Below are 10,486 nucleotides of genomic sequence, written 5' to 3'. Positions count from 1 at the left end.
TCAAAGCCCTCACTAGGTGGACAATTTTCATGTCCCTTTGCAGCAACATCCTCTCCAGGATAATCACTTTGTCTGAGGTCTCTTTGAGCTTAGTGTTGGCCTCAGCTTTAATTGGTTGAGTTGCTCATTCTGCATCTGACAGTGCTCCTCCAGAGACAGGATGCAGGCTTCCATACTCTGCTGACATCGGAGGGTTTCTTCATGCATCAGATACCTGACACAATGTGCTGTCCTCGGTGCACAGCAGTCAGTATTCTTCATTAATAACTGTCTGGAGACAGTTCTGGAGGAGTTGGATTTCTTCCCCCTGCTGATGAAGTTGCCTCCTCAGGTTGGTGTTTTCTTCAAGGAGGTCTTGGTTGCTTGAGTCCATGCTGCGTTGACGTGTTCAGTCAAAACGTTGGTAAATGCAGCTGACAGTCACTATTCAGTGGGAAGAATGGTAAATGGAATCAAAAACTGAGACTGGTGCAGGTTTCTGTAGCTGACGATTCTCAACCAGTCCTTTGATGCTTTGATGATGTATGTAAAAAATTAAGTTAGTCTCGCTTTGCAAACGGGGAGTGGGCAACTCCCCATACGATTTTACATCACAGCTCACGGGAGTTGTTTCCCCCTTCATTAAATTCAAATGTGTTATTTTTGCAACTCGGATTTACTTACACCACATATACTTATCAACTAAGGCAACAGAAACACAGCAGCTCCTCTGTCCCTGTGATCTTAAAACGCTAATTGACTGGAGTCTGGTGTGGGGGGAGTGGGCGGTTTGGAAGGCGAGACTAACTCCACTTTTACATACATGTGAGTACATGTAATCATGTACATGGGTAAAAATGGTCTTGCTGCAAGGTTTATATAGCTAATTCACATCAATACAAAAATGATATCTCACGGCAAGTAAACGGCGAATAAATCCTTAATGTGCAAGCAGGTGTATATTTAATGTGGATAAAATCTGTTTTTTCCTCGTGCCCTCAACAACAGCTAGTGTTTTCAGTGACATTTTACGTACGGTATATTGCAAAAACAACCAATATGACACAGATATTTACTTAAAACGCTTATTTGCAAGTGATCGAGTTGCTAATTGACATTATTCGTTACGGGAGTTAGCTCCACTTCCCCACGTTATCGTCGGTCAGTGAACGCAGCGCGGTTAAACTGCACATGCGCGTTCGGGTTCTGAGGGCGGTAACCAGGAAGTTCAGTGATAGATTGAAGGTAACGCTCGCGAGTTCTACCCTTATATTTTGGACTCAAGGTAACAACATACATACACCTAGACTAATTACACACATATATAACCACAGCAGCATTCACAATACATGGGTTACATGCCGTAAAATAGAGGTAATGTCTCTATTTTATCAAATACATGCGAGGATACGTATTTGTCTGTAGACTTCCTGAGTTTTTCCCCCTCATTATTACAGCGACATCCAGCGGCCGTTCAAGCTTCCTGCAAGTAGATAAATGAAGAATTACACTCGTTAGTGACCCACAGCAGGAGAAATTTGCAACTAGATGCACTAAATTGTGATTCTTATATTCAAAATTATAGTGGTAAATAGAATGTTATTTACTTATATATTATTATCTAATGTCTTGTTTTATGATGGGACGATACCACTTTTTTATGTACAATACCGATATCACAGACAGGAGTATCTACAGATGCTGATAGTAGTGTGATAAAGTAATTTTACACCATTTATGAACGTATGAAGCTGTTAACAACACATTTCAAAGACACAATTCTCACAAATGTGTAACAAATATTGTTCTCTCAGAAAGAAGAAATAAACAGCCCAAACATGACTCACCTAAAATGCTTCTGCTTTTTCTGAACAGTTTTACACAGTAAAACATGTGATATATAGGATTTTTGGATTTTATTGGATTTTAGCATTTTCATTTGTCCAGTATCCAATCCACCGATTCTGACCGATAACAATTTCTACATAATTATCTCAATGTTTAATGTTTAAAAGTTGGATACCTGACACTCTTCTGTGTTTCTGCGTACAGTTCTGTGATGGCAGTGGACTGGATTGGATTCAGCTATGCGGCGGTTATCGCCTTTGGAGGCTTCATGGGATACAAGAGGAAAGGTCAAAGGCTCACACTTAATATTTTTTTTAGCAGTTGAGTGACACGGGGACAAAAGGTGGGGTACATCCTGGACGCGTCGCCAGTCCATCACAGGGCCACAAAGAGACAAACAACCATCCACTCTCACACTCACACCTACAGTCAATTTAGAGTTTCTTATTTGCAAATCTGCATGTTTTTGGACTGTGGGAGGAAACCTGGGGAAACCCACGCACACACAGAAAGAACATGGAAACCACCCAATCAACATCTTGTTTTATTTTATTTAACCAGGAATAAAACTCATTGAGAGTTAATCATCTTTTTTGCAAGAGTGTCCTGGCCAAGACAGGCAGCAGTACATCAAGGTTAGGGCATGGAATAAACAAATTCACTCATGTAAAAATAATAAAATGTACATACAAATCTACTGAAGACATACAAAGTACAGTATAAAATCACATAATCACCATTTTTTCAATAATAAAAAAAAAGATTTGCTGACGTAATAAATAAATAAATAAAGTAGGATCATTTTGCCATAGACTCCAGCCAGCTGAGTCGCCCCCTTGTGGCTTTTTAGTGTATTGTTATTTCCTGGTTGGCTTGAGGAGAAAAGGATATGTCCATTTCTTTGTTTGCAGTCTATATTTTCTTTTAGTCCATGACTTCATATATCGAATATTTTGTTAAAAAGGGCATGAATTGGCCTCTCTGGTCACTATGAGACACAGCAATTTAAAGCTATGACTGAAAATTGATGGAGCACCTCCTGCTGACATGATGATCTGAAGAGTTTCTTGTCATTTCTGTGGAAAAAATCCTCAACCAAAATCATTGTGTCTCATGTTTGACTGCAGGCAGCGTGATGTCCCTGGTGGCTGGTTTGGTCTTTGGTTCATTATCAGCATATGGGGCCTTTAACACCTCGAATGACCCAAAGGACATTAAGGTGTCATTGCGTAAGTGTGATCCTTCTGATGTGTTGATTTTTGTTTTTATTTACCACAAAACTGGTAACAAATGTCCTGCCAGTATCACCTAATGGTCTTGTCTTTCAGTTTCTGCTGGAGTCCTCGCTTTAGTGATGGGAACAAGATACAAGAAATCTGGAAAAATCCTCCCTGCCGGCCTAATGTCAGGGCTGAGGTAAGGGTCACAGTTGCACAACATGAAGGAGGTTATTGAGCAACTCGATGACCAACGCTCTCTGTCATTAATGCGTCACTCTGTGTCTCTTTCTCACAGTTTGTTGATGGTGTTTCGACTTTTGCTCCTGATCATGGTGTGACCGCAGAAACGACATTGAGGAACTAAGAGAAGACAAGCTCAGTCAGTTCTAAAGGAAATCAAATCATTCCAATTTAACACACTAAATCAAAGTCTGTTGTATGTTTAGAGTCAGTGTGTAGTTTTTATCTTGTCTTGTCAAATTCTGTAATGGTTGGAATTTAGATGTGACTGAAAGCTGGTCTTATTTATGAGCAACTTGTCAATGTTTAACTCACACAACATGTGTTGAATAGACCTTTGAAATGGGGCATATAACCCACAACGTTAATTATGGTTTGACTCCAGGTTTAAAAAAGCCAGGGTCGTTTTCTGAATATTGTTTAAACACTGCAAACATGTTTCCTCTTTTTTTTCTGGATGTGTTCTAATAAAGGGTTTGAGAAAGAGTTTTACTGTACAGTCATGATAACATTACTACAACAACAGAGCTTTAATGGTGGACTTTTGCACAGTACTGTAATTCTGTACTTCTGCCACTTCCACTGATCGGCTGATAAGATATTTTCATTAACAAGCATTTGAACAAGTGTCTTTTTTATTTTTGTTAATGGCTAAACAAAGTCAAAAATACACCAGTCTGCCAAAACATTAAAACTAGTTCTGTATTTTAATGTGTGACCAGTAGAGTGTAGGAGTTTTCGAGATGGCAGTATTGCAGTGTCATTGATGCCAGCTGCTGGCAAACCCCATAGAAGAAGAACCTTGTATATACTGTACAAGGTTCTTCCAGTGGGTGTTAAACAGATATGGATGAACTCTAATTGCAGTATTTTTTTAATCATGTATAGCTCAAATGTTTTTGTTAATGAGCTTGTGATTTGCTTTTATTTGTTCATGTTATTGTCATATTTTGTTTTTTTTAAGATTTGCATTGCACCAGTGAGGTTTACTTTACACACTACATCAGTTTTTCACTGCAGGCTTTAAAAATATCAAAATATCGCTGAGGGAATATGTTTTTGTAATAAGTAAAAACCAAATTAAAAGGTGTGATTCTCTTAATGATTCTTCTTTTCTTGTACCAAGTGAGTCAGAGAAATGATCATTGTAGGTTCGACACAGAATGAAAATGTTTTATTTTATTCAGTCTACATGTATATGTTGACATACATGTTGACAGTGGTCTTGAACGTGTGAGGAGATCTTTTACAGAGCTCGTTAATTACAGTGCAAGTTAAAACTGTAGCACCTCCTTCACTTGTTTCACATAGACGTCGTCTGGCTGTGGCTTCCTCTTGCTCCCTGGCTCCAGAAACTTTTTGATGGCGAGATTCTGTGTCATCCTGCCCTGAAAAGACTTCAACACAGCAGCATTCAGAAAGTGTTAGGGTGTATTTTCTTTTATTTCTTTTTTTTACAGTCATATGTCAACAACACTGTCACATTTACCTTGATGTTAGGAAACTCGCTGAGGATGCCTGGAAGCTTCTCCTCCAGCATCAGGCTGCATTCTAGTAGGTGCACATCTGCTCGGCTTAGTTCTCCTCCCACTAGGTAAATGGGCCCACACAGAGCCTGGGGAGTTTGTCAAAGACATCTCATTTATAACAAACAATCACATATGAATGGGCTAAACTTGGGTGTATGGTGGTACCTTTTCAAACACGGGGAGAAAGCGCTCTTTTGCTTTTGTTTGAATATTGTCCACTTTCGGTTTTGGATCGGGAATAAAGGGCAACACCATAATCATCTCCATGAGATCCATCAATCCTTCTGTGTACATGTTAATCCTGAGGCAAAGCATCCACACACATACATCAGAAAAAATGAACAATAATAATAATAATAATATGATACAGTAGATGGTCCTATCGTTGCACTGTTTAATGACTGGGTCGTACATGGCACGGTTTTTGAGATCTTTTCCATTGAGATTGTACTTCTCTGCGATGTAATTCATGATCGCCTTGGTCTGGACCAGCTTCATGTTGTCAATCTCCACAAGTGGAACCTGCTGAAACATGAGGTCTCCATCTGCGAAGGCAACACATGCAAGGCAGGGTGAGGTTGAAATACAAATCCGCCCTTCTGCACAGACTAGTTTCACACAATAGAACGGACAAAAGAGCGCAAGGAGTGGCTGCCCCCTCAGCTTACTTCGCACACAAATCGAGATCCAGACTTTCCACTGAACAAATCTATACATTAATCCTTTCTTGGAATGTATGTGTGTGTCACTTCTCCCTTTCAGGTCTTACCATTTGAAGTCTGCAGATTATAATAGTACCTCTGTCTCTGTTCTTGTTTGTAAATGTACAAACGGCTGTACTGAAAAGCCTCTTTCAACAGAGCCAGCCAGCCTTTCTTTGCATGAGCTGACTCGACAAATTCTTAGCCTCAGTCAAAGATAAAGGAGCACCTGATGAGTCACTTGACTCCATTTATGCACAAAATAAAGAAATCCCTTTGCCGCCTACTTCAATTTACCAACAGTCCAGAGCTTGAACAACAACCCAGTTGGCATCAAACCAGGCAAAAGTCAGTGATGAACCTTTTTTACTAAACCTTCCAGCTTCACTGCTCCTTTCTCTCTCCTTTGTGTTTTAAGGAATGGTTTGTGAGAAAAATGCTTCCTTGGTCTTTACACTATGTACTTTCTAGCATAACCATGAAGTAACTGCTATACTTTGTGCCTCCTTCCTTTGTCCCACAATATCGAAAAATTTAAGTGGAAAACAGCACTGTTTGAAGAACAAAGGCTATCAGATGCTAAAACATGCAGCACACACTTTTCACAGATGACACAGTGTTCTCGCAGCCATGTTTTTGATGCAGTGCTGAATTCTGTCCAGTTAAGTCTCCTTTAACACGAGCATTCAAAAAACTACAACTTGTTTAAAACCTATGTTTCATAGTTAAGAACAAGTTGATGAGGATGAGGGTCAGGGTTAGACAGGAGCGCAGTCTCACATACAAATAAAAGCAGCTGCCGGGTTAAATTAGACACTGTTAATGAGTTCTAAAACACTTAGGTACTTTGACTTCAGCTCAACTCTCTGTGAACTTTGGACTCCACAGTGTGAGCTGAGCTGCCAAAAGGGTTGTTGAGCCAAAAGACCAGAATTATTTGGCAAAAGAAGTTGAGGACTAGGAGTGAGGACTAAACAATTATAGAATTGTTTTGACACTAAAACGGAATAATCACTGGTTTGTCCAAACTGAAATTACCCTTCATTTCTGATTCTAATTAGCGCCCCAGTTAAGGTATCCTATACTGATTGAAACAGTAGTATACTCTTATCTGAAGCTATTCTGTGTTTAAATCAATCTATTTTACTTTATGACTCCCCGAATGCCTTGAAACCATCATTAGACAAGAAGCTGGAAATGACTGAATGATGTTTTCAGGTGGTAAAGACTCACTCGGTTACAGCACAGAAAATGGTTTAATCCCAGAGATTAGTTTTTAATCATTAAACGAGTTGTTGAAAGGAACTGACCTGTGAGGAGTTTCTCATACTGCTCCCTGGTGGTCAGGAGCACCTCCTCGAACTGTGTGCGTGAAATTGCAAAACAGACGTGGGTCACATTTCAATTATTTTATTTTCCCAGAACATCAGCACTTCATCATTATTATCAACATAATTATCATGTTTAATCAAAATCAATGCAAAATAGTTCAAATGAAAAGGGGAAAGCTGTAATTACTTGTCAGGTGGCTTGAGCTGCTTTACACTACAGTAAATTACAGTACAGTAAACGGCATATACTTTTACTAAGACTTTTACTTAGTAATATTATAAAAAGTGACTTCACTTCGACCAAAGTCATTTTAAGATATATGTACTATAACTCAAACGGTACATAATACAAGACTGGCACTCAGACATAATGCATTCTCTAGTCCCTTAACCATCACATCGAAATGCCCAACCCTAACTTGACCACTCTTATGCACAATACCTCAACTCCTGCGACTGCCAAAAGCCAGCGAATCGACTCCATTCTCCCTCTGCCATTGAAGTAGGTAAGAACAACTTTTTCACCCATGGTCACAGTCAGTGTTGTGTGTGTGTGGGAACGTGAACCTGCAAAAATAAGACGCACAGAGGTTTAGGGAAAACATGAATACGACACTGAATGAAATAAAACTGCTATTGGGGTGGCAAACGGTGCAGACTTACGTACTTATACTCAAACGAGGACGAAGCGGAGTGAAAAACTCGCTGAAAAGCCCTTATATAATTGTCATGGTTTGAGAGAGAAAAAAATGCCAAGAGGCTGTGATTGGTGAGCTCCGGCCAATAGCAACATGCCTTTTTAACATATTACCGCTAAGCACCTTGGGAAATAGGCTATGTATTTTTTTTGTTCCTACATAGAAATAAACCCAATCGGCAATTATGTTTAGGGTTTAATGTGAGAAACTAAATATTAGTAGTTAGCAGTGAGTCTATTTCCCAAGTGAGTAAGTGATGTTTAAAATCACCATGTCAAGGAAGGCGACACCGTGATAGCAAGTCCTTGGCCAGCTTCCTGTTATAAATACAACCGTGGCATGCTCTAAGAAGTTGGATGTGAGGGCGATCTGGCTGCGACATCTGTCACCCCATTGATCGCTAGGGTTGATTCGGCTGATCTGGCTGGCTAGGCGGGTGTCCCCTTCCTCCCTCAACGATCCGTGTGTGTCCCTCCCGAAGCTCCGCGCTCGGTGGAAGAGGACGAGGTCCCCCCGGCGGACGACCATTCATCGGTATACCAGTAGCTGCGCTCCCCTGCTAGAACCTCCAAACAAGCTCAAGGCCCATTTGTAGGAGAAACGTAGGGAAGTCAAGCTCCAAGCTTCAGACACATCCAATTGAGGCGCTGCACGTGGCAGTCTGCCTTCCTTTTCAACATATGTTATAAGTACGATACATTAAGTAAGATAATAGGATAGGATAATGATAATGATAATTGAACATTTCCAGCAGTCTTTTCTAGCCTGTTCATAAGGTTCTTCATAACTCCCAGTTTGGGGGCATGGGAAAAACAAAAACATGATTCATTTGGCAGAACAATAATAATAATAACTATTATTACCGCAAGTGGTTCTGAACAGGTTTGAGCTTGAGCCACATCGACACGCACACCTCTAGCTCATCTCCTGTTCATTCACTAGTTATTTTCAGTCCTAGTTATTTTCAGTTGCGTCCCTGTGTGTTAGAGGGCTTTCCTGTTTGTTTTTAAAATGGAATATTTTCACATTGGCGGCTTCAGGGACAGACTATCATCAATCCTAGCAGGTGTGGTTCAGATCAGACAAGGATTGGCAAATTTGTAACAGTTTGTTTTTTTTGTATTTTCTGCCACCACCAGGAGGCATTGTTGTAAAAAAATGTACCGTTTTCTGCAACATGTTTGTTTTCAGTTCATATTGTTCATATTGTCTGTCATCACGAGGGGGTGCTGTATTCGAAATTGAATATTTTCATACAGACGTCTTCTGGGTTGGACTATCATCAATCCTAGCAAGTTTGGTTCAGATCGGACCAGGATTCGCAAAGTTGTGACAGTTTTTTTTGTTACAGAAATCCGACTTTGTATTGTTGCCATGGCAACACCGTTAAACGTTGTGCCATCATATTCAGTATACACTATCTACCATGTTGAGTCTTTCCACCAATTTTGAAGTTGATACGATAATCTCTGTAAAAGTTATTCCCGAAATCATAAAGGAACTTTTTTAACGTTTATTTTCTGCCACCGCCAGGAGGCGATGTTTTCAAACTTGACAGTTTTTGCATAGACATCTCCAGCAATGGCCCATCATCAATCATCGACTTTTTTGACCGTCCCCACCTAATGAACGTGTGTACCAAGTTTCGTTCATGTATGTTAAACCCAACAGAAGATGACCTAACTAACTTTGTCGAAGCATCCCGCTTCTCCAGGTGCTTCAGCAGATTGCTGTTGCTGTTGCTCGCCGTAGAAAGTATTTTTGAACTTGGACACAGTCTACAAGTTACTGAAATGTTGTTTTTACCTCTGCTCTCCAGTTGAAAATAATGTGAATACCTCCACATTAGGAGAAACTTATCTTCCACTCTCGCTCGCCATCATGCCATGTCATCACCTGTCCAGTCCTCTCGATGGCGCGTGCTTGATTACGTGTGGGACAATAGAGGGCGACAAGTGATTTTTTTTCAATTCAATTAAACTTTATTGATCACTTAAATGTTATGAGAACTGTGTGCTGTTGTAAAACCTCACCAAAAGGAACGGACATGGGTCATGCAGGTGAATCTTATAATGCAATCCAGAAATGCCACACATTACTCTCATACCCTCAGAACAAAAACACAGTAGCAAGTGAGAGAGGGGACCACAGCACCTTTGACCTAACATTGCAGATGGATAATGCCATCACACAAACAATGCCAATCTGATGTTATATATTATCATATCAATAGCACCACCAAATGGCGGCGTTCAAAATCTCCCAATATCAAATACCGAAGATCGAAAAAAACAACGTGACAACAAAAACAACAATGCACGACTCATTACATGAACGACGCACACCTCATATACAAAGCCACCACACACACACACACATATTGCCAGTTAATGCATTACAGAAATTCCACTCTAATTCAAACAATATTTAAACCACATTCTCAATTACAAGTTAAAATAAAAAGATTTAGCAATAAAATTAAGCAAAACAGAATTGAACAGCATCATTAAACAAAAAATAAAGGAGAGATGGAAAAACAATGGGAGAGTTTTACAGTATCCAAAGAAAAGTGGGAGCGGCTAGACACACAGAAAGAAGCAGGAAAGAGGAAAATATAATATCAAGGATCAGATTTGGCCACACAGGCTTGAACAAGACATTATTTCTCATCAATAAACACAATAGGGACAGATGTGATCACTCTGGGCAGGAGGAATCCATTCATCATGTTGTAACACAATGTCAGAAATAAAGGGAGAGAGAAGTAATGATTAAAAAGTTGAGAGACATTGATGAGGAATTGGAGTTGGTAGATGTATTGTGGAAGAGCTGGAGTGAGTGTTACAAGATATTACTTCAGTTTCTTAAAACCACAAAGTTGATTGGGAGGATATAGGATGTGTGTGTATGAATATAGGTGTATGTATGTATATGTATGCA

At 39.8% G+C, this 10,486-nt stretch overlaps 2 protein-coding genes across 4 annotated transcripts; one reads left to right on the top strand and one right to left on the bottom strand.

Annotated features, from left to right (window-relative positions):
• The first annotated feature begins 1,165 nt into the window (after positions 1 to 1,165).
• On the top strand, positions 1,166 to 4,389 carry tmem14a (transmembrane protein 14A). Of its 2 annotated transcripts, none has more exons than XM_044046305.1 (5): positions 1,166 to 1,224; positions 2,032 to 2,114; positions 2,955 to 3,056; positions 3,156 to 3,243; positions 3,343 to 4,389. In XM_044046305.1, exons 2-5 carry the CDS (start codon positions 2,039 to 2,041, stop codon positions 3,383 to 3,385), a joined length of 309 nt encoding a protein of 102 aa, XP_043902240.1. In that variant the 5' UTR covers positions 1,166 to 1,224; positions 2,032 to 2,038; the 3' UTR covers positions 3,386 to 4,389. The 2 variants fall into 2 exon arrangements, with proteins under 2 accessions (XP_043902240.1, XP_043902239.1); XM_044046304.1 differs by having other exon boundaries at positions 1,188 to 1,264.
• Positions 4,390 to 4,435: 46 nt separating this feature from the next.
• On the bottom strand, positions 4,436 to 7,600 carry gsta.1 (glutathione S-transferase, alpha tandem duplicate 1). Of its 2 annotated transcripts, none has more exons than XM_044046302.1 (7): positions 7,516 to 7,600; positions 7,291 to 7,415; positions 6,828 to 6,879; positions 5,229 to 5,361; positions 4,982 to 5,117; positions 4,777 to 4,902; positions 4,436 to 4,684 (listed from the first exon to the last, which is right to left on the bottom strand). In XM_044046302.1, the coding sequence occupies exons 2-7, from the start codon at positions 7,375 to 7,377 to the stop codon at positions 4,562 to 4,564; spliced, it is 657 nt and encodes a 218-aa protein (XP_043902237.1). In that variant the 5' UTR covers positions 7,378 to 7,415; positions 7,516 to 7,600; the 3' UTR covers positions 4,436 to 4,561. The 2 variants fall into 2 exon arrangements, with proteins under 2 accessions (XP_043902237.1, XP_043902238.1); XM_044046303.1 differs by having other exon boundaries at positions 7,512 to 7,590.
• Between the last annotated feature and the right edge of the window lie 2,886 nt (positions 7,601 to 10,486).

This window comes from Solea senegalensis, linkage group LG15 (genome assembly GCF_019176455.1).
Source record: "Solea senegalensis isolate Sse05_10M linkage group LG15, IFAPA_SoseM_1, whole genome shotgun sequence".
NCBI classification, from domain to species: Eukaryota; Metazoa; Chordata; class Actinopteri; order Pleuronectiformes; family Soleidae; genus Solea; species Solea senegalensis.
The sequence above is the reverse complement of the archived record's forward strand: the minus strand, read 5'-3'. Positions and strand labels throughout refer to the sequence as shown.

Coding starts and splice junctions, on each gene's coding strand:
- tmem14a (XM_044046305.1), top strand. CDS start 2,039: ATGGCAGTGGACTGGATTGGATTCAGCTATGCGGCGGTTATCGCCTTT. Junction 2,115..2,954: donor CATGGGATACAAGAGGAAAG/GTCAAAGGCTCA, acceptor GTTTGACTGCAG/GCAGCGTGATGTCCCTGGTG. Junction 3,244..3,342: donor GGCCTAATGTCAGGGCTGAG/GTAAGGGTCACA, acceptor TCTTTCTCACAG/TTTGTTGATGGTGTTTCGAC.
- gsta.1 (XM_044046302.1), bottom strand. CDS start 7,377: ATGGGTGAAAAAGTTGTTCTTACCTACTTCAATGGCAGAGGGAGAATG. Junction 5,362..6,827: donor GTATGAGAAACTCCTCACAG/GTCAGTTCCTTT, acceptor TTGCCTTCGCAG/ATGGAGACCTCATGTTTCAG. Junction 4,903..4,981: donor TTCTCCCCGTGTTTGAAAAG/GTACCACCATAC, acceptor CAAACTCCCCAG/GCTCTGTGTGGGCCCATTTA.